At 44.5% G+C, this 21,146-nt stretch overlaps 6 protein-coding genes across 6 annotated transcripts; 3 read left to right on the plus strand and 3 right to left on the minus strand.

The window, feature by feature from the left end:
- Nucleotides 1–66: 66 nt before the first annotated feature.
- I203_101433 (uncharacterized protein) lies at nucleotides 67–2,689 on the plus strand (the record flags this gene model as incomplete). The annotated part of the gene is made up of 8 exons (XM_019148762.1): nucleotides 67–128; nucleotides 190–233; nucleotides 302–380; nucleotides 434–486; nucleotides 552–880; nucleotides 983–1,671; nucleotides 1,761–2,142; nucleotides 2,222–2,689. The coding sequence occupies 8 exons, from the start codon at nucleotides 67–69 to the stop codon at nucleotides 2,687–2,689; spliced, it is 2,106 nt and encodes a 701-aa protein (XP_019001781.1).
- A 521-nt stretch (nucleotides 2,690–3,210) lies between these two features.
- I203_101434 (uncharacterized protein) lies at nucleotides 3,211–5,258 on the minus strand (the record flags this gene model as incomplete). Its single annotated transcript, XM_019148763.1, has 7 exons — nucleotides 3,211–3,315; nucleotides 3,386–3,446; nucleotides 3,606–3,839; nucleotides 3,929–4,217; nucleotides 4,299–4,620; nucleotides 4,706–5,138; nucleotides 5,200–5,258. The coding sequence occupies 7 exons, from the start codon at nucleotides 5,256–5,258 to the stop codon at nucleotides 3,211–3,213; spliced, it is 1,503 nt and encodes a 500-aa protein (XP_019001782.1).
- A 204-nt stretch (nucleotides 5,259–5,462) lies between these two features.
- On the plus strand, nucleotides 5,463–10,795 carry I203_101435 (uncharacterized protein; the record flags this gene model as incomplete). Its single annotated transcript, XM_065516882.1, has 10 exons — nucleotides 5,463–6,153; nucleotides 6,208–6,620; nucleotides 6,682–6,906; nucleotides 6,975–7,088; nucleotides 7,153–9,282; nucleotides 9,338–9,409; nucleotides 9,463–9,534; nucleotides 9,593–9,736; nucleotides 9,795–9,887; nucleotides 9,944–10,795. 10 exons carry the CDS (start codon nucleotides 5,463–5,465, stop codon nucleotides 10,793–10,795), a joined length of 4,806 nt encoding a protein of 1,601 aa, XP_065373700.1.
- A 425-nt stretch (nucleotides 10,796–11,220) lies between these two features.
- Nucleotides 11,221–15,389, minus strand: I203_101436 (uncharacterized protein; the record flags this gene model as incomplete). Its single annotated transcript, XM_065516883.1, has 16 exons — nucleotides 11,221–11,287; nucleotides 11,355–11,411; nucleotides 11,528–11,902; nucleotides 11,958–12,060; nucleotides 12,123–12,218; nucleotides 12,277–12,484; nucleotides 12,547–12,688; nucleotides 12,748–12,818; nucleotides 12,888–13,216; nucleotides 13,280–13,691; nucleotides 13,760–14,172; nucleotides 14,239–14,319; nucleotides 14,383–14,725; nucleotides 14,797–15,023; nucleotides 15,082–15,255; nucleotides 15,320–15,389. The coding sequence occupies 16 exons, from the start codon at nucleotides 15,387–15,389 to the stop codon at nucleotides 11,221–11,223; spliced, it is 3,168 nt and encodes a 1,055-aa protein (XP_065373701.1).
- A 1,158-nt stretch (nucleotides 15,390–16,547) lies between these two features.
- I203_101437 (uncharacterized protein) lies at nucleotides 16,548–17,665 on the plus strand (the record flags this gene model as incomplete). The annotated part of the gene is made up of 6 exons (XM_019148766.1): nucleotides 16,548–16,677; nucleotides 16,741–16,760; nucleotides 16,839–16,994; nucleotides 17,107–17,269; nucleotides 17,355–17,428; nucleotides 17,543–17,665. 6 exons carry the CDS (start codon nucleotides 16,548–16,550, stop codon nucleotides 17,663–17,665), a joined length of 666 nt encoding a protein of 221 aa, XP_019001785.1.
- A 573-nt stretch (nucleotides 17,666–18,238) lies between these two features.
- On the minus strand, nucleotides 18,239–20,448 carry I203_101438 (uncharacterized protein; the record flags this gene model as incomplete). The annotated part of the gene is made up of 6 exons (XM_065516884.1): nucleotides 18,239–18,502; nucleotides 18,582–18,592; nucleotides 18,661–18,713; nucleotides 18,773–18,875; nucleotides 18,997–20,031; nucleotides 20,217–20,448. The coding sequence occupies 6 exons, from the start codon at nucleotides 20,446–20,448 to the stop codon at nucleotides 18,239–18,241; spliced, it is 1,698 nt and encodes a 565-aa protein (XP_065373702.1).
- Between the last annotated feature and the right edge of the window lie 698 nt (nucleotides 20,449–21,146).

The following is a 21,146-nucleotide window of genomic DNA, read 5'->3' on the forward strand; positions in this document are numbered from 1 at the left end:
ATTTTGGTCCTGATCTTGACAAATCATCAAAGACCGATAAAAAAAGCCGGAATCAACACCAACACCATGCCGTCCCTCAAACATGCCTTCGCTTGGACGGCGTACAAGTTCGCTTCGACCGTATTAGAGTGAGTGGGCTATACCCCAATAGCTAGAACTCTGTGGAACTAACGTATCATGGTCGGTTAGTGATATCTGGCCTATGGTGCTTTTCTTCTCTGGTATAGCCACGAGTGAGCTTACCATACATCATTTACAGCGAAGATGGGAGGCACAAGCTGATCATCATGGTAACGTACAGTGGTATGCTGCGTCAGTAGATTCACCAGTACTAGTCTGGGTATCAATTCAGTGATGCTCACCGTGCTCGGTACTATCGTGTAAGTCCACCTGTTTTGTTTTGTCGATATAGATAACTTACATGTTGGTTTAGCTCTTTGATCGTCTCGTTCAAGACAAACAGCTCCTACGGAAGATGGTGGGATGGTGAGCTTTTTAAAAGTCATGGTTCTGAGATCTGATCAAGCTGACACAAAGCATTTGTTAAACAGGACGTAACGTTTGGTCCAACTTGACCTCTAATTCTAGGCAATTAGCAATGATATTCTGGATGCAGGTACCCAACGCACCTCCACCACCCAAAGATGACGATAAGAAGAAAGATGATAAAGACAAAGAAAAGGAGAAGGAGCAAGTGAAGAAGGAATTATCAAGAGAAACGTTAGATGGATATAGTACGGCACCGTCTTCTACTCATTCTTCGTCGTCCTCATCGGATGCAGCTGAGAACCAAGAAGAGATTGAGAAGAGGAAGAAGGAAGAGGAAAAAGCTAGGCTGAATATGCAGGGATTGATTGAGAAGAAGACTTATATCGGTTTGGTGAGTTTGTAAAGGTCTATATCGTGTGTCACTCTTTCGGCACACACATAAAGGTCAACCAGCTGATACAGCTGCTTGTCCAATATTGTACTTACTTGTCAGGTTCAAGCATTCGCTGTATCGATGAAACATGCTCTCCGAGGTGAAACGGGACCATTCTATTCTGATCTCTACCACCTGATCGCTTTTTTACCTAAATACAACCCATCGGCCTACCCACCAATCAACCGATCACATATCCTTGCGCTATGGCAGAACGGCTTACCTCGTGAGAAAGCTGGAAAATTCACCAATTCCATTGCTGTTCCCTTAACTACCTCTGTGGCATTTAGGACTGATGCGCTTAATCAACGTGATAACATCCCTGATCCATTCCTCGATCCCGAAAAAGGTTTATCTAATGGAACGTATACTGGCTCGACTACCGATCCCAAAGCATTTAAGAATTTAGCTATCCAAAGTGCCAAGTCGTTCGTTCAGGTTGATAATCCCGATGTATTCGCTTTGAGCCGACAGAGATCGTCTTTGCAAACTGTTAGATCGGGTAAACCAGGTTTGGGAGGTGGATTAGGTTCAGAAGGAGAGAATATCACTTTGACAACTATTGAATTGATGCCACCTAGACATCCGCCTACACCCAAGATGTGGGATTTCTTCCCTCCCCTTAGAATTTTCAAGATAGTTTACGATTGGTTCAGATGGCATAAGATTGGAGAAGATAATGAGAGGGCAAAAGGAGGGAAGAGAAAGAGGAAAATCGGTAGTACGATGGAAATACCTCAGGAGATCTTGTAAGTGTCACTGTACCAAAGAGTCGAGTTCACGAATAACGAGTTATATTGGAAGAACGTTACTGACGATGGTGGATCCATGTTCATAGGATGTATCTCCAAGCATACATCACCGACCTGATAACCCGAGGATTATTGCATTCCTCCCTAATCTCACCGACACTAACGACATTAATGGAATTGCAGAAAGCCATATCGGACCTTGAAAAACTAGCCACAGAGAAAATACCCAGCGCATATACTTTTCATCTCAGATTGACGGTATACATATACTTGTTCTTCCTCCCATTTCAGGTATACAATTATATCGGATGGGTGACTATCCCAGCGGTGGCTCTGACAGCTACGATTTATTTAGGTTTCTTGGAGATAGGGATGCAGATCGAGATGCCCTTTGCGTATGATCAGAGTGATTTGGATTTGGATAAGTATGTTCTGAGGATCGCTCATCAGATCGCTCAGGTGACTGCGGTAAGTCCAAGTCTCTTCATCTACTTTTACTACCTACATGATGATTTCGGCTTGACTTACCTTGATTCGTTTTGGACAGTTCCCTACGCACATCCCGGCCTCTCATGTAGTTCTCTCACACTTGAATCAGCCTTTCCTCCCATCGTTAGATATGAGCGCACCTGATATCCTAGGTATACCCGAACGTCAACCTCGTCCTACTGAAAAAGGTTCCGCCCACTCTTGGTGTTCGTATGATGGTAAACATGCGCACGATAAGGAAGGATTGAGAAAGAGGAAAGTGAAATCACCTGAGGAAGCTCATAAAGATGGTGTTGAACATCATGAACACTTACTCAACCATGACCGCAATCATCTTCATACCAACGAAGAGGAAGAGGAAGAAGAGGTGATGGCTAAGCCTTTGGCTAGGAATATGAGGGATATAGAAATGGTCTTGAATGCCAATTGGAGGGAAATCACGGCTGAGACGGAAGATTTCATAGGTAAACCTAGGGATCAGTTGGAAAACAGGACTGGGTTGGAAGTGGCCGTTTTGACTTTGTGAATCAGTACCGATGAGGATATGGACGATATTACACATCAAAATGGGTAGCCATATGGTGAATTGGTTGATTGACATGTTGATGCTCAGTTGCTCGCAATCGTCACACATGAGATTGAACATATAATTTCTCGTAATTGTAGAATCAAGTGGGAACAACTTATCTCTCCAAGCACTATGCAGGCCTCTTGAGCAATTTGCAATCATATTCTACTAATTCACAGCTGAACATGAATCCCACGCTGTATATATATATATATATATAATTGCATTTTTGAATTGACTGTTCTCCATTTGACTAATTACTTTTCCGTTGCTTTCATTTCGTTTCCTTTTTTCTATCGTACTTTTCGTTCTATATCTATGATTTGTTCATGCATATTCAGAGTAGGATATGCGAAATATCCTTCATGTGTCTATATTATCGCATATCCCGTATCACATCCTCTATCTCCTCCCCCCAAGCACATTTACACCCGCCTACCCAACCCAAACAAGCGACACTTCTGAAGTGAAGTGATCGCTTAATGGAGAGTTTGATCGGCCCACATATCTTGATGAGAAATGACAGGTTCGGCTTTCTTGGCAGTATGATACAAGACATTTCCATGTGATGTGACACCCTCGACCTAGAGTGATGCGAATCAGTAATCAAGCTATACATCATATCTCCCTATATGAATGGATGAATATACTCACTCTGTGGAAAGCGTTAAGGTTCTTGTGAGCGGTGATTTGGAATACCGAGGCTGAACCTTGTCTATAAACACGGGGAAAACGGATGATCAGTCAAAAAAATGTCTTGCTTGTCAAACATCCGAAAGATATGTATTCACCTAGACGAGCTATAAACATCGAGAAATCGCATATTGTCAGCTGTCGTCTTCTTTGTCTACGCTCAAACATCCAAACAGCTTACATTACTGAATAAGCCAAGAAGTAAACCCAAATCCTGTACCATCTTTCACCATATTTAGCAATGACTTTATCCTTGTTGCTGACCCAGTTCAAATACCATCTGTGGATAGTAGCAGAGTAATGAACACCCAATACGTCGACAGTCTTGATTTCGAAATTGGCAGATTCAAGTTGTTTGATAACCCATCCTAAAGGCAGAGAGGCATCGGCTCCGGGGAAAACGTATTTGTTCATGCTATAAAGATCACAAGACCAAATCAGCTGGTATTACTTATACGGTGGATGGTGTGGAAGCATATCGGATAGCGGTTTTATCTTACTCACAACAAACCCCAGTTGAGATCCTCAAATTGCCAACAAGTTCTAATACCAGCCACTTGGAAAACCAACAATCCATCGTCGTCCAATAAGTCGTAAACTTCTTTAAGGAAAGTACCGTATCTTTTGATACCAACGTGCTCGGCCATTTCCAAACATGAGATCTTGTTGAAATAACCTTTTGAGTGGGGAATATCCCTGTAGTCCATACATAAGATTCGACCTTGGTTCTCGGGTACACCGTTCTCTCTGAGTCGTTGATTACCAAATTGAGTTTGATTTTTGGCCAAGGTAACTGAATCGTGATGATGATTATAAGCGAAGGTTCTTTCTAACCCTTTCTAAAATTACATGTGTAGGAAGTATTCCGACTTACCACCTGTAACATCACATCCGTAATTCTTTCCAGCGAACGTAGCCAAAGTACCCCAACCACAACCGATATCCAACATTTTATCGGTAGGTTTCAAATCCAATTTCTCACAAACCATCTTCAACTTGTTATCTTGTAATTCCTCCAGGGTTTCCATCCTGTTGATATCCGAGATGACACCTGATGTGTAGATCATTCGAGGTCCAAGGAACCAGGAGTAGAAATCGTCTCCTCGGTCGTAATGATCTCGAACTTGTTCTTCATCTTGGGATTGGGAATGGATGATCACATCTGGGATGAGGTTGAACAAAACGTATTTGAATAACTACAATCGTTCGGACGTTGATGATCATCAGCTCAATTCCATATTGAATATAGATGATGTGGACAGTCGGAACAACTGGACACACCTCCGGAGTGAACTCGAAAGAAGCCCAATCATGTCTCCATTCCATTACTTCCAGTACATCACCGTTGAAATCGGCCTTTCCGGCAAAATAAGCATCGTGGAAAACTTGCATTGGGATTTTGTTGTTGGTTGAATTGTATTTCTTCAACTTGTCATCTTTCAAGGTGATATAGGTGTTGAGGGGTTTACCGGGGAATACAGCTTTCTCATTGAGTCTAGCACCGTATTTGGACTTGAAAGTCCAATAACCAATTGCGATGGGCACACCCAACAGGATGAAAAGGAAGAAATAGAAATACCACCCAGTCTTGAACGGGAGTAATTTTTGGACTAGCCATGGACCGAAGAAGAGACAGAAGGCAAGTTGATAATTTGAGAATGCCGCTGAACCTTCCGCTGGGAAGGGGGGATTGGCTATAGCTGGATAGTTTGCACTATACTAGCATGTAAGCGAAACCAGTCTGAACTTCACCAAATGAGGGAGCGGAAGCTTACGTTCTGAACCCTTGAGCTGCACCAGCACTGCCGTTGGCAGTGGTTTTCTCTTCAGCCATTATTGTTCGTTACTATTTGCTTCTTGAAAAGAGAAGCGAGACGGGAAGACGATAAGAGATAGATAGACCCCAGCTTACTCTTTTTTTGAACGTATGCGACACGTCTCGATGCTATAACTTACCTGAATTTCCTGCTGCGTGTTGCAACACGTGGCTGTATCGTGTCGTGCAGCTCGCCTCATCTGCCCACGTCATCACTTTTCCATGTATAGCGTATTCTGTAAACAACAACCTCAAAGATTAGAATTAGGATTCAACGAACAGTGGGAGTCATTGAAATCGCTTCTCGCATCTCATTCTCAATTCTTTCCCAAAGATCAAAAGACCTTGAGCACGCCTGGATGTATATCTTCGATCACCAGGATGCCTCCTGACAAGATCTCAGTTCGGCCTTTCTCTACATCTGCAAGTGGCCCCTCCCGACTACCTTACAACCCTTCAGGCAGGACATCTTGGAACATTACCGTTGATGATGAAGGTCATCTTGATTCTCCCACTGCCAATCCCGGCTCAAAGAATCTCTCCAAGTCGACACGTAGAGGGAGATCAGTATCATTTCAACCAGTTGATGTGCCCTCTTCGATCAGAAACTCAACGAGACATCGCAGGAAGACCTCTGCTGAATCTCATTTATCATTACGACTGACATCCCCTATCCAAACGCCCACGAAATCAATGACCAATGGGAAAGGTAAAGGCAAAGTGGTCTTGCGGAGATCTTTGACCGGGGAAAATGCTTTGGGGATGACTATCAACGATAGAGCAAATATATTGGCAGACGTAGCTGGAGATTGTCTTGTGATCCTTGTAAAATCGGCATTGAGAGCGGAAAGTGCAAATAGAAGGAGGAGTTCAGTAAATGATGAGGTGAAGAAAGCCTGGGAAGGGCTATATGGCAAGTACTCCCACAACCTTGGCTTACGAGTGGTCGTTGATGTGACTACTTTAGGAATTCGCCAATCATACCTCTTTCCTCCATGGTCACCTCCTTTCCCATCTTACACTGATATCCTACGGTCGCTCCATTCTCAGATCCGAGATACCCTCAATGCCCAAGCTTTGACTAGAGCGATCGATTTGTCGAACCTCGCAACGTTCGTTTGGACCTTGTCTAGACCCGACGAAGCTTGCCAATCCTTTCCATCGCTGGATCTTGACATAGATGATGAGGATGAAGATGCACCTCGACGGAATACAAGGACTAAGGGGGACGGAAAACATGATTCAGAGCTTATCAAAGGGGTCAGAATGAGGAATGCGTTGCTCCTGATAGCTTGGAAGAAGTTTTGGTTGATCGTTGTTCCTGCAGAGAAAAGGACAAGTGACATAGCATTGAGATTGTGGTTGGATTTCGCTACTCAGGTGTGTAGACGATTTGTCACCATCAGGTCTTTCCCTCGAAGCTAACATTGTGTGGACGTAGATCGCTCTGCTATATCAACAGCCTTCCGTGGAAGATCCTGATTTATTGCGTGCTATCCTTCCCACCTCTCCGAATACTCTGTTAGCAGAGCTCTTCTCACCTTCTGCCGTAGGGAGATTCGGACAGTGGAGTATTTCAGAAGATTTCGATAGTCAGGAGTACAGTGAGGAGAAAGCAGATGCAGAAGAGAGGTGGAGAATTATCGCTCAGAAGAGGATTGATGAGGTGAGCTCAATTACGGGCACCTTGCACAAGGGGATCGACTGATCTCATACCTCTCTCGTCTCAATCAGCTCGCAGAAACAGATCACGCCGTTCTACGTCGAAAATACCCTTTCAGCGAGTTCAGGAAAGAGATAATAGCTCATATCCAGCATGAGATTCTGGCCAGTCCGATAACTGCATTGGTAAGCTTTCTTGCCAATGACTTCAGACGGCGACATATAGCTTACCTTCTATTATGTATTGCAGCTCACTCCAGGGCGAAGACAGCTTCTCATCGGTCATTCTCATGTTTATGAACCACCTCTTCTGGAATACAATGAAGGTAGTTCGTCCGAGGCTGAAAGGGATGATACGGAAATTGCAAACTGGTCTGAGGACACTGACGAGGAAGAAGGTGAAGAAGGATCCGAAGACACCGATCGAGTCGCAATGGGAGATGACATACCGATAGATATGGACATCTTTGAATTCGCTGCCGCGGAGTTGGAAGCTGAAGAAAAGGCTCAGCAAGAGAGAGAAGATCACGATCACAATTCGCACGATCACACTGCACCAGAGACCCATGCCAAAGATATGGATGAGGTAGATTCGCAGATCCCTGTTTTGGCAGAAGGCGTCTTTCTACGATCCAGTTCCCATGAGACGATAGATGATGAAGATTCAGATGACGATGGTGATTGGGCGGTGAAAGATGTCGACTTCGCAATACCGAACAACGGTCAGATAGGATCAGGCGGACAGAGGCAGAATGGACCAAGATTTGATTGGACGAAAAGGCAGGAAGATGCTGTTCAAGTGACGTGGGAAAGTCAATCAGTCGATGGCCACGAATCTCCTTCTTCTAGCAGTCTCCGCCAAACGCCCGTCGATGCTAGATTACTTGTTGATCATGTTGTATCTCCTATAACGCACGACACTCCGGCTTACCATGCCATCTCTCCTTCTAACGCGATGCGTTTGGTCACCTCTCCAACTCCCCTGCGAGCGGAAAGAATGTCTGTTGCATCACCTTCACGCTCTTCCCGTCAGACACCTAAAGCCATCAATTTCGAACAGTCTATTAGCCTCACCTCGCCTTTATATGTCGAGGAGTCAGAGGAAGATGAACCTGTTGAAGACGAAGAGAATGCGATACTGGATCATGACAACAACGAAGATATCCTACCCTCAGCCTCTCAGCTCAACTTTGTTGGTCTTGCAGACGGCGAAGCAAGTCCACCTTCCGTTGACGGTCATGACGAAGATGATGAGTTTGCCGATTTGCTGCCTACTGAGTCGCAATTCGCTGTAGGCCACACAAGCACCGGTACCAGCAGTCCTCATTACAATCGCAACGTCGAGATTGTCAATCACGTAGACAATGATAGGGATATTTCAGAGCCTGATCAGGCAGGAAACGAAGAGACTGGACTCGCCCAACCAGGTTTTCATGGCTCATATATCTCTCCCCGGCCACGAAGAACTCAGGATGCTCATTCGTTTGCCCCAATGGATCCGGACGAGAGTCTTGAAGATCGACGACTTCTCTTCCAGCCATCTTCATCCTTCAGATCGATGTCCCGATCTCGAGAACCTACCATCAAAACAGAACATGAAGAGGATATGCTTGGTCTCCATGGTTTCATAAATCTTCTACATCCAGGTGGAGTACGTCGACAACGAGGTTCAAGTGCACGGTATATAAGGGACGAGGACGATCCGTTTCTTCATGACGAAGATGGATCACCCCTTGAACCTGATGAGTTGTGCATATCACCTGTCGAGGGATATTCCAACAAGAGATCCACATTGTTTGGTAAAACTTCAACTTCCTCGTCGATTTATTGCCGATTGACGGGGAAGCGAAAGTGGACCTTGGAAGAGGAATTACTGTTATACAGAACAGTACAGAAAGTACCTATACAAGAAGAATACCCTTTAAGGATGGTATGGGACCTTTATGGAGAGTTTGGAAGATTCGGTAAACAACTGCGATGGTACAATACGCAACATATGAAAGATAAATTACGAACTACAGTGAAAAGAAGACAGAACGAAGGTAGAAGAGTGGAAGGTCGGGTTAGAGCATGGGCTGCGAGAGGTACGAGGGAAAGAGAGGAGTACGAGGAGGAATTGGAAGAGTACAAGAGGTATGAACAGGAAGAAGATGAGGACGAGGAAGAAGAGGACAATGAAGATATCGGAACAGAGGATGAAGCCGAGGGATTGCAAGGTAACAATGCGAATGATCAGGATGAACATGAAGCAATTGATGCAGACGACGGGGAGGAAGGTGGCCAACCTAATGGCAGAGCTGTGAATGGACATAGAGCGGTAAAACCTGTTCGATATGTGGAAATCGATGTGGATGATGATGATTTTCCAGCAGCAGTCGAAGTAAGTGATTTGCAATCGCATAAGGATATCTACATCTGACTGATGCCTTGAATAGCTTGACGTTGATGCGAATGTTAATGATGTCCATGTACGTACGAACGATGATGATTTCCCGGGACCTGCCAATGTAAGACAGTCTCTATGAGGTACTAATCTGCGGAAGGCTGATGACAAGCACAGCTTTTACCTGACGGACAAGTGGATGAACCTCAAACAGTGGATGAGATTGACGATTTTCCTGCAGCTGAAAGCGTAAGTCAATCCAAATCTTAGTACATTGGGGAAAGATGCTGATTGTCAAATACAATAGCTGGACATCGATCATGATCATGCATTTGATGGGAATCATATGACCCTGGATACTCGGAATGACAAAGGTGATGATGACGATTTCCCGCAACCTGAATTACCTCAAGCTGTTGAGCCAGATGGCGATCTTCCGGAAGCTTCTAGCGTAAGTCCAATTTTGTCTAACTATGGTGAGTGGAGAAACTAATCAGTCGCCAACGTAGCTCAACGATGATGATGGCAGGAGTGGACTTCAGGGGAGTTTAGATGCTCCGGACACGAACAAAGAGGATGGTGATTTCCCTCAACCTGCGATAGTGCGTAGACCTATCTGAGTAAGCTCAAGTAATCTGCAGCTGACGATAGAGTGTAGCTTCCGGGAACCTCTCGGGATAAGTCAGACAACCACATAGACGATGATTTTCCTCCAGCTACCGAACTTCCCTTGACTTCAACAGCTGTCGAGATTATACAGCTTGCCGGCACGTCTGATCGACAGGTATCCGATGTCCACCCGAATACAAATCGTTATCCATCCCGAGGCAGAAAACGGACATCTACCGACATCGAGGATGAGGCCGAAGCGAATAAACCCGATAAGAATAAAGAGCAAGACGGAGGACAAAATAGGAAACGACCGAAAACTGTCATACCTGCTGTTGTGACCTCGGTCAAAGTCCTCCCTGAAACATCTGGTCATAAGAGGCGTTCAAAGGAGACTAGCCAATCTCGACCTTCTCGACCGTCGATCGAATACGGTAAGAATCGAGCTGCGAGGAAAGTGCCCGAGATGGCATTAGTACCAACCGCAAGGAAGACTACTTCAAACCCCGCTCAGACAGCTCGAAAATCCACGAACAATTACACAACTTTGAGGGGTACGAGGCAGGGCAAACGGTCTGTTCAAACGGCTAGAAAGACGACTAATGGAAATAACAGAGTCATTGATGAGGAGGATCAAGATACGGATGATAATGAAGATGTCGTTGGTGCAAATGGCTTGGCGGTGAACGGTCACCAGGAAAATGTAAATGGCGATGACGATCTCCCCGAACCCGAGGATAATCAGATGCTCCAGATTGGAGAACTGGGAGTTAACAATAGCAATAGGCTTAGGGACGGTGATAAAGAAACTACGCTGGACAAACATGAGCAGCATAAAGAATTGGAAGAAAGGAGAAGGCGAGTAGAGCGGGTCGTATTAGGGAAAACCAAACGTGTTTGACTGAACCTTACTGTACAGTAGAAAAAAGAAAGATGGGCCGCCATGAGTAGGGTGATGAACATTTGATAGCTCAATGGCTAAAAACTTATGGTAAAGAGGTCGCTTGTAGAATACGATGATATTGTATCTATGGTCTTACTTTTGATATCTGACACCAGTACTTGTGAATTACACGAGATTTGATGACTGTTATTTATATGAAAGTCAAGTATAATGAGTTGATAGTGACATGACATGATGAATAATGTGATTTGTCTGTTCATTCATATGTGCATGGTATTGATTGCATGAATGTCATGGTGGTATAAGAAGTGCAAGGTATGTGGAATCCAATACAAACGTATACAGATAGGATATTACAAAATAATGTCGGCACTACATTCTACCAGATCGATACACCACCGCTGCCTATTTACGGCATTGTCCTATCCCCTCAGTTTTGCCAGCTTGCTACTGAACGAGTCTTTACAATGAAGATGAGTCACCTCACCCCTGTATGAGCAAGTCCAGTCAGCTGAATGGATCATATCGTGCTTTGGATAAGTCAATATCAGCTCACCTGGGTGCATGAACTGCAATAGCCGATTGACCAAGTCGTTTGTGACATTGAGGGCATCTAAGATGAAAATCTAGATATCAGCACTGACCCAACAAATGTCATTGACCAAATCGATATTCCTTTTCTCGGGACGACAAATCTCTCTCAATTGCTCCATTTCTCACTCCACTCACATTCTCTGATCCGTTACTCTGACTCTCTTGGTTTCCAACCCCAATAACATCCTATCCAATTCCTCTTTCCTACCTTTTATCAGACTTTTGAGAACCTTCGATTCGTTCTTCCTCGTATGACTGTCCCTCAAAGTCCGCATAAAGAATTGATGGACATCTTGAATGGGTACAAGGGGAGGTAAGAGGTCTAACACCGGTGAAGCAGGGAGGGAAGTAGAATGTTTCGATACTAATGACAGGGCTGGTTCCAATAATGGTTCTGGTTTTTCCTTTTCATTGAATTTGGTCGAGGTCGAGATGGACGATGGTCGCAAGTAGATTTTGAGCAAAGTTAAGAAAATATCAGGATTTGAAGGATATACTCGAATACAATATCTACCGGAAAACAACGTCAGCTGGTTGTCCAACGTCTTAGATCACATAGACTCACGTTTCAGCTGCTGTGTAGTCTTTCAACCTGTACACGTAGATCTTCAAGGCTTCTTCATGTTTGCCCATCCTGCCTAGTAAGATCGCTCGAGCTTCGGGCATCTCTACACAATACAAAGCAATATATCAGCTTGGAATCAATCTACGCGAAGTGGGGCTGACTCACCTTCAGCAGCAAGTTTACTGATCAATCTATAAGGTCTATACTGTTTTGACTTTTCCAGGAATTCGAGCAATGTACCATACGCTTCTTGACGTTTCTCTGAAACTCCAGGGTCAGTACTGTCACTGATTCTAGATAAGTGCTATTCTTTACTTACCATCATCACCACTCTTACCCTCTTCACTCTTCACTCTACTATGGTACAGCTCAGCCAACTTATCATGATAATCCGGACCTTCTTCTCCCAAACTGTTAATGACGTGTTCGAGATAGCCGATACAAGCCTCTTCATTGGTCTTCTCAAGGAACCGCATGACTTCTGATCGAGGTAGAGATTCCACTTCTGGTTCATCTGCCGTAAATATCTAAAGTGACATTCATGATCAGCTTGAGTGTCATCTGACGGGACATTGAAAACAAAGCTGACCTGCAATCCCATCTTCGGGTCCTCTTCAAATATCCATTTTGACGATTCCAATATCAGTTCCAATTCGGTTGGACCAAGCTTTTGAAGGTATCGGATCGTAGGTGGATATCTATCGAGTTTATCTTCTTCATCTTTTGCCAGTCTACATTACCAAGTGATCAGCTACATGATGGTTAAACAAAGATCGAAAAGGTAGCTTACTCATGCAACATTTTTAAAGCTTTGGAATGCATCTTCTTGCCTTGATACAGATCTATCAGATCGCCGAATTTCTATTAATCGGGTATCCATCAATGGCATCAGCTCACAGAACACGATGAAAAACATTGAAGCCGACGTACCTTTTGAGCTTTCAGCAATTCCTCTACTTCCTCGACATCACACCAATTTTCAATCCTACATAGACTTCCCACCAATACAGGTCTAGCCACTAGGTATACCTTGATCAACCCCGTATATATGACCTGAGCCACTCTGAGTAATTGTTCAGGCGAGAGTTCGGTAAATGGAAACGAAGGTAGATTATGCTGTTCTTCAGCTGATAGGGACGACAAGGGTGGGAAAGAGGATTGTTCAGGTAATGGATGTGTTGAGATGGCTCCAGCAAGTTTCTGTCTTCGGTCAGATAGGAAGTACATCAATGCTTCCAGTGCGGCTCGAGGCGGGACAGCTACCAACCACATCCTTATCAACCTCAACTATATCGATCGATGTGATAAGCGGAACCACTTACGATCTTCATCCTTCATTATTGGTACTTTCTCTTTCTCTCCATCTTTATCCACGCTCTTCACACTTTTTATACTAGCAGTATCATTCGCCATCTCCCTCAAACCTGTCACACTTCCCTTTTTTGTCAATCCACCTAGTCCAGCAACAGACTTCAACAGTCCTTTGGCCACGCCTTCTTCTTTCTCTGGGCTGATGTTCGGTTCGAGCTTGGCTCCTTCGACCGCACTGAATAACTCCATCCACCGATCTTGAGGTACATGCAATCTACCTGAGATCGTCTCTGCCGGGAAAAGGGACAGGACCAGAGCAGGATTGACATTGAAGATCAAGAAGGTCTCCATGGCAGATTGGTATTCTCCTTTAGCAATTTGAGTGACAGCTTGTAATGTTTTGAGATGGGGTAAACGACGCGACTATAACAATGAGATCAGCTCACCAGGCCAATACAGGTAATTTATGACGACATGAATACAAAGCTCACAGACGATAACCCATTCTGCCCTACCGCTTCCACCAGACCAATGGCATCCCCTACTCTACCTTCTTTGACCAGTTGATCTACCTCTTCTGCTATATCGCTTGACCTCAAAGCCCATATTGAGCTTCCTTCTGATTGAAGCAAGTGTCTATCGGTTGGATTGGAGACAATCAACATCTTGATCGCAGGGGACATGTTCTCAGCCGGTATTGAAGATGGTATAGCGTCTTTGGTATTAGCCAGGTGACTGACCGCCAGGCCACCTGTCGAAGGGGCTGGTAGGCTAAGTGCTTGGCGTAGAGCTAATGTCGGAGCTAGGTGTATATGAACAGTAGGAACAAGTACCGCAGAGGAAGTTGAAGTGGATGAGGATGGTATAACAGGAACGACCGAGTAGATATATGGATTTGCAAAAGCTATTGAGGCGTACCATGATCAGCTACCAACAAGTCACCTTGAGTGGCTCTGAAAGAATATCTCACCTAGTGCATCAGGAGGTCCAGGCCACTGTAGGGATTCTGTTCTTGTATAATTGCCTTCGCTCGACAAAAAGGCACCCAAATCTACGAAGCGGAATTGCAATGAGCTATCTTCCGCTAATGCTCAAAAGGTCTCTGACAACTTACCATCCCTAGCTAGCAGAACTTCCCCTCCGACGGTCCTTGCTCCCACTGGAGCAGAAGACTTTGCACCGAGTCCTACATACCCGCCTAGTCCAGTTAGAGCTCCCATACCCATCGTTATCCCCGTCGTACCGCCCTCCTCGGTGGTCAAGCTTGACGAAGTGGACGGCGGAGGAGGCGCCGTTGCGATGTCAGATACGTTAAGGCGATTTGCAGATGATGAAGGATTGATGTGAAGTAGCACAGATGTCTGAGGAGTGAAGAGGAGATGGATCGTTTCTGGTAATGTCGATGAAGGAGGTGAAGGAAATATTATATTTCGAGGTGAATGAGGTAAGTTGAGTTCCTAGAAAACACCAGGACAGGACAATAAGCGAGACATCTCCCCGTGCTCATAGGAGGGCAGAGATAGCTTACCCAGCCTTCTTTCAGCCCCTCTTTACCTACACCATAAACCACCACCTTCTTCCTACACCCGACTACCAGCAACTCCCTTACTGCATTCTTAGCGTCTGAATCGGCTTTCTTCCCTTTGGAGGTGGTATACACGGTGTTGGCAAAACAGTGAGCTGATCTAGCTTGATTCAGGACGATAGATCCCTTCTTCGGTAAATCAGGTAGAGAGTAAAGAGTGACCACGGTATCTGACAGACATGTCAGCTGGAACGACCCCCGTCAAGCTGGGAAGTAGGAAGAACTGACCAGATAAGACTATAAGTTGTTTGGATTCCCCTAAAACGCCTATCTGATCTATCTGTCTCCTACCCAGAGCATGCGTCTTGAGGAATCCGACATTCGGTAATTCGTCCCCAGAAGAGGTTTCGCATGAGTATATCTGGAGGGAACCATTTGCTAATCCGACGTATAGTCGGTCGTCTATACCATGTTCGGATCAGCTCACGGCCATGGGATAACGTTGAAATCAGAAGGGGTGATTTACCATGTTGATGTATAGCTGTTACCTTGGTTTTCAGAGACGGTAGCAGTGGATGTATAGAGAAGCCTGCCATGGTGTTTGCTGTATGCTATTTTGGTCGAAAGCATGAGATATAAGAGGGAGATGGATGTTGATAGCGAGTTGGAGATGCAACGATAATGACGTTAATTCGCCTGAGCTGAGGGCGCGATCAATAAACAGTGGTTCCGGCGGGGCAACACTCAACCTCAACCTCAACTAAGATTACAACCGAAATGAGATTCACCTTTGACTTTTGTCTTTCTTCATATCGTATCCTCTGCGCGAAGAGTATAATTCCAAGTTAAAGAGTCTGATTCGACCATTTACAACAACCAAATAGAGCATCTATATCCACCCAGCAATACAATCCCCCAAAGATCGTCAGGAGACCGCCGAAATCACCAGCTTTGTGTCATCACCGAAGCGAGTATTTTACACCTCGCCATGCTCCAGTCTAAACCAGGTGCTGACTGACTTCTTCTTTTTCTGATCCAACAGGAACTGAGTCATACACACACGATGATCTCAGATACCACCCTCACAAATCTTTCGAACGGTCTCGGTATAGCGGCAATGGCTATGATAGTGTTCTACCACTTTGTCTCGGTCAACGGGAAGAGGATGGAGCAGTAGAATTAGGCTGGTGTGAGCGCATTTGGATTCAGGATCAGAGTCTCAGATACGACTGACCATCTTTTATCTTTTGTCAGGTATGAGCGAGAGATTGCTATCAGATGTGCAGGAGTCACAAAGGGGAGAATAATAGATCGAAATGAAGTCGATGATGTTCATCCTTCAATCACGTTGTACAATATGCATAGAATTTACATACTGTCCTGCCCCATCTCTCGTACGAGGTCCCCCCTTATGTGTCTTCTCGTCATGAGCTATAGAATCAGACCATTGCTATGAATGCGTTGGAAGAGGTTAAGCTGCGGTGATATGAGCAGGAAATGACGTGTCAAGTCAGTCCACCAATGTGAAGACGGTCAATGCCCAATGACATGGACATACCATTCTTTCCTTTCCTTTCCTTCTTATGGTGAACCAGTTATCTCACACCCACATGTCTGTCATCCCCCCTCTCCGTCTTATCCCAACCATCACAGCCATTCTGAAAAGTTCACCTAGACCTCACACATTACGCAGTAGGACCTGGTCATCCAGTGGATTTCGCCTCCACCGTAACCTGTCCACCAAGAAAGGAAAGATGACTACTTCTCCTAAAGATATACCTACATTATCAGAATGGTACGCTTCCAACGAGACTCCCCAAACGGAAGACGAGCCAAAATACAATCATGATGAAGGGTTGAATAGAAGAGTCAGCATCTGGAGAGGTAAGCTGACTGTTCCTCCATAATCGGAACAAAGCTTATGTCGTTCGATCTGCTTCAACAAAGGCGATATAACCAAGCTCCAAGTGCGTAACGATTCTGTCACACCCATCTCTGAACGTACTCACCTGATACATAATATCATGCTTGACTTAATCTTCTAGGCAGACTTGATAGTCAACGCGGCCAACTCCTCTCTCCTAGGCGGAGGTGGGGTGGACGGAGCGATCCATCGAGCAGCTGGACCAGAGTTGTTGGAGGAGTGTGAGGGTCTGGGAGGTGCTGAGACGGGTGAGACGAAAGTGACTAAGGGGTATGAAGTGAGTGACATTGTTGAAACCGCATCACATTCTTAGTATGAGAGATCAAAAGATCGTAAGACTCGGTGTGTATATATCGATATTGATACTAAATTGATTTGGATGTTTATAGCTCCCATCAAAATACGTAGCTCATACCGTCGGACCAATCTATTCCTCCCGTGCCGTCGACAAATGTGCTCAACAGTTAAAATCATGCTATCAGACTTCTCTCGATTTGTGTCAAAGTCATGGAGGGGGTGTAATTGGATTTTCAAGTATCTCAACGGGTGTTTGTGAGTATAGTTCAGTCACCTTACCTAGAGAAAATACATTTTCTTGAATTTGTGATAGCTAAGGCTAAGATAAATATGTGAACAGACGGTTACCCCATCAAAGACGCTACTGAAATAGCTATTGAGACCACGAGAAAATTCCTGGAAAAAGACCAATCGGTAAGTCCATTCATATCATGTATTTTGGTGTTTCATCGAATTGATCGATACTTCGAGCGACTTGTCTATGAATCCATACAGTTATTCTGACTGCTTGTGATATTGTGATTTCAGGTAACAAGAGTGATCTACGTGGTATTCTCCAAAAAGGATGAAGAAGTTTATAAATCCATTTTACCTCAGTTTTTCCCCCCTCATCCTTCCTCCGAATCATCAAATGACAACAAGCATGAGTAGAATCGAAGTTTAAATATGCCAAATTGAGTCGCAAGGTTGTGATGGAGTGTGTATAACAATATCAAATGTATCGATTAACTTTATCTATGTATATAACCGTGATATTCTGTCCTGTATAAAGTGTATGCAAAAACCCCGAGCTACTCTGGCTGTTTCCTCATCAGGCAGGCTTATTTGATGCCAAAGTGATGTTTAATTACAAGCTCATCATTTCATTAAATACATCTCGCAATTTTCGTTCTTTTCAAAGTTCAAATACGATAAATGAATTGAAGGTCATGAATAAGTATGACAACGTGTAAAACAGATATACAATAAGACTAAATTAGGAAAGACTATGGAGATACTGTGAAGATGGATTCATGATATACAAAATTTACGAAACATCATTAGAAAAACAAAGCTATGACAATGACAATGATAATGACAATGGTGAATGTGAAAATTTACAGACTCAATTCAATAAGATGAATGACTTTGATTATTTCGGATCGTCTCTTCATCCTTTTAGCAATCAGTAAACTCATTGGGGAGGAGATTAATCCGATTGATGTCAAGAAATCCCCCTAAACACTACTTGGTAAGTGCTTTCCACCACTCTTCGACAATCCATTCCACCCCCAAACCAAACTTCAGCAATTCCTTGACCACCCCCTTAGAGATATAACCCAAATTGAAGGGCACCCATCCCAAGAGTTCTTCGACCCATGGGCTAATGCCTGCACGATGATGGTATCGGACATAGGAATCTTCGATTGCCCGTCTGACGGAGGAGAAAAGTAGGGCATCGTCGACTGCCCATAAACGAGTGAGCAGATGGAACCTGGACGATACGGCCTAGGTAATCATGTCAGTGTCGGGAATTGTCCCTAGACAAGTGATGTATCGTTTTCCTTGATAAGGAAGGTGTACCTACAACTTCTCGTTCTAGGGTTGATGGAAAAGACAACACGTCAGCTCGACCTCTAAACATCTGTCTAGCCAATCGGACTCACTTCTTCTGACCGTGCGAGGCGATTTGAGGATCACATCCACATCAGAGTTTGGTCTATAGTGCCCACACTCATACATCAGCCACGTCGACCTATCATGAGCAATTCAGCTGACCTTTTCAAAGTATCACCAAGGATAGCAGAAGCACCTTCATTGCTATCCTCACTTGAGTGGCGGAGATGATACCCCGTTGTGCCTATACGAGGAGACATTGGACCTGGGAAGAGAAAGAGGAAGGGCGTTAGTGACTTCTATAGTAAAATTCTCGTCAGGGCTCGAGGAGCAAGAAGATAGACACTGAGTAATGTACAATGACTGAAAGGTGTATGTGGACTCACCAACAATCACCTCACATACATTCACCCCTATACCTCTCATCTCCTCTCTAACAATCCCAACAACCTTCTCCCTCACCCCATATATAAATTCTACAACCTTATTCCTGCTCTCATGAAACTCCGATCCTCCCTCCTGGGCCCCCACTACTGCTTCGTCTGAATAAGTATAATCGTTGAGTTCAATGATTCTTCCTTGATTGGCCTTTTCCCCATCTATAAATACGATCCGACCATTGGAATACCCTTGAGTGCATGGCACACTCAGCAGATCGCTTAGCTCTTTGATTATTGCCAGTGGGTCAAGGATGTTGGATCGATATAATGAGATCATCGTGTGTTCGTCAGTCATCGTTAATGAAGTGGAAGGTAGCGAAGGCGGAATGATAGGTTCAGAAGGTCTTTTATTGATCAATGTACCAGTACCGGTACTTATGGTATTTGAGTTGGCTGAGGTAGTGTCTTTTCTTTCATCTTCTTTAGGAGGAGGCGAATGTGCATCATTAGAGGCAGAGTTGGAAGTGGATGGAGCAGATAAACTTCGCTGCATCATCACTGGTGATCCATTTGTATGATCAAGATCCTCTCTAGTCCCCTCAGTACTACCTGCACTTCTAAGATTGAATCCATTATTGCCTTGATCCGATCTAAACACCACTTTCGATTTTCTGTTGATGCAAATGATCGAAACCAACATTAATTTGTTATCTTTACAATAAGCCCGAACAGTCTCTCCAGCATGACTGAACCTTCCTTCTCCCATTTCCTCCTTTATGCTGTTTGTTGATCTCTTCAGATCACCTCTGGCAGAGGAGGATAGATGATCTGATATACCCTCTGGATCAACCATGACGGGAACGACCGCACCGGGATGACCAGGAAATCTCGCTCTGAGTCTCTTCTGAACGCTTGACCAGGTGAGTAGAAGGTGTGTGAGGGCTGAGGAAGTGGGCGGTGAAGATGGGGCGGGCAAGGGGATCAGAGGAAAGACGGTGTAGCCTATTTTGGCGAGGTGGAGGGTGAGACTTTGACCTGCGGCTGAAAGAGTGCAAAGGGGTATTAGCGGATGATGTCTGTTGAATGCACCAATTGACGAATAGAGATGTAGGCGTGAAGTATTAGATGATGGGGGGAAGTGGAAAGGAGAGGCGTTAGGGATACCAAACAGGTGTACATCATGTACTGTCCTCTTTGATGATTCCAATTTGAACATCTCAACTCACCCTCATTAGCACCTAGCACTACCACTCCACATCCTCTCCCGCTCTCCCTCCTTACACTTCTGCTATGATCGAACCTAACCGTTCGCTCGTAGCCTAACACACCAAGGATTGACCGATAGATGAAATTGAGGACAGACAAAGTCGCTTCGACGGTAAGTGCGATCAACGCACATACATCTTGGGACAGAGCGAGCAAAGCGGCAGTTCGTATGGACACGTCTATTGAGGCCATCGTACGGGTCGTGGGTCGATACAACATGGATAATAAGATCTTTCTGAGTTTGAAGAGATATTCTCGAGCGAAGATATGATATGATACAGATCAAAAGCGATCATACAGCTTCATCCTGGTTTTTATTCTTGGGGAAGAATGAAGAGAGAGACTATGGGCAGTTAAGGTTAGAAGTGAGTGCGCAGAGGATGAGGATGAGGATAGGAATCTGAATGAGATAGAGGTGAAACTTACTTTTTTTCTATTTCTATCTGAATTGATTCACAACGTCATCGGGAATCCGAGTAGAGTAAGAGTTGTGCTGATGTATCTCCTTCAATCTCCTATCGTTGGTTTGATTCTGCTCAGCAGTGATCGTATCTTCTACACTCCATCTGTGACTTTTCCCATATAATCTTGCAGGATCCTCCCGCGGTCTTCTTTCTGACGTTCTCAGGATTGGTATCTGATTTTGCGATCATGATGGGATTTGCATGATGCTAAGTTACTGTATGTCGCGCTCTTATTAACCTTAATTTTCCGAATGATCGGACAACCAGGATCAGGTTTCCCACGGTCGATGTAAAGATGGACGCTCGACTCGAGTGATGGTCATCTAAGTTGTGGATCTTTGATTTTCCGGAATTGCAACTGTCGATGGATAGCAGAGTTAAAGACCTCTTATCGAGTAAGAAATATCATATCATAATCTTGGTCCG

Source organism: Kwoniella mangroviensis, assembly GCF_000507465.2.
Source record: "Kwoniella mangroviensis CBS 8507 chromosome 1 map unlocalized Ctg01, whole genome shotgun sequence".
Classification (NCBI taxonomy): domain Eukaryota; kingdom Fungi; phylum Basidiomycota; class Tremellomycetes; order Tremellales; family Cryptococcaceae; genus Kwoniella; species Kwoniella mangrovensis.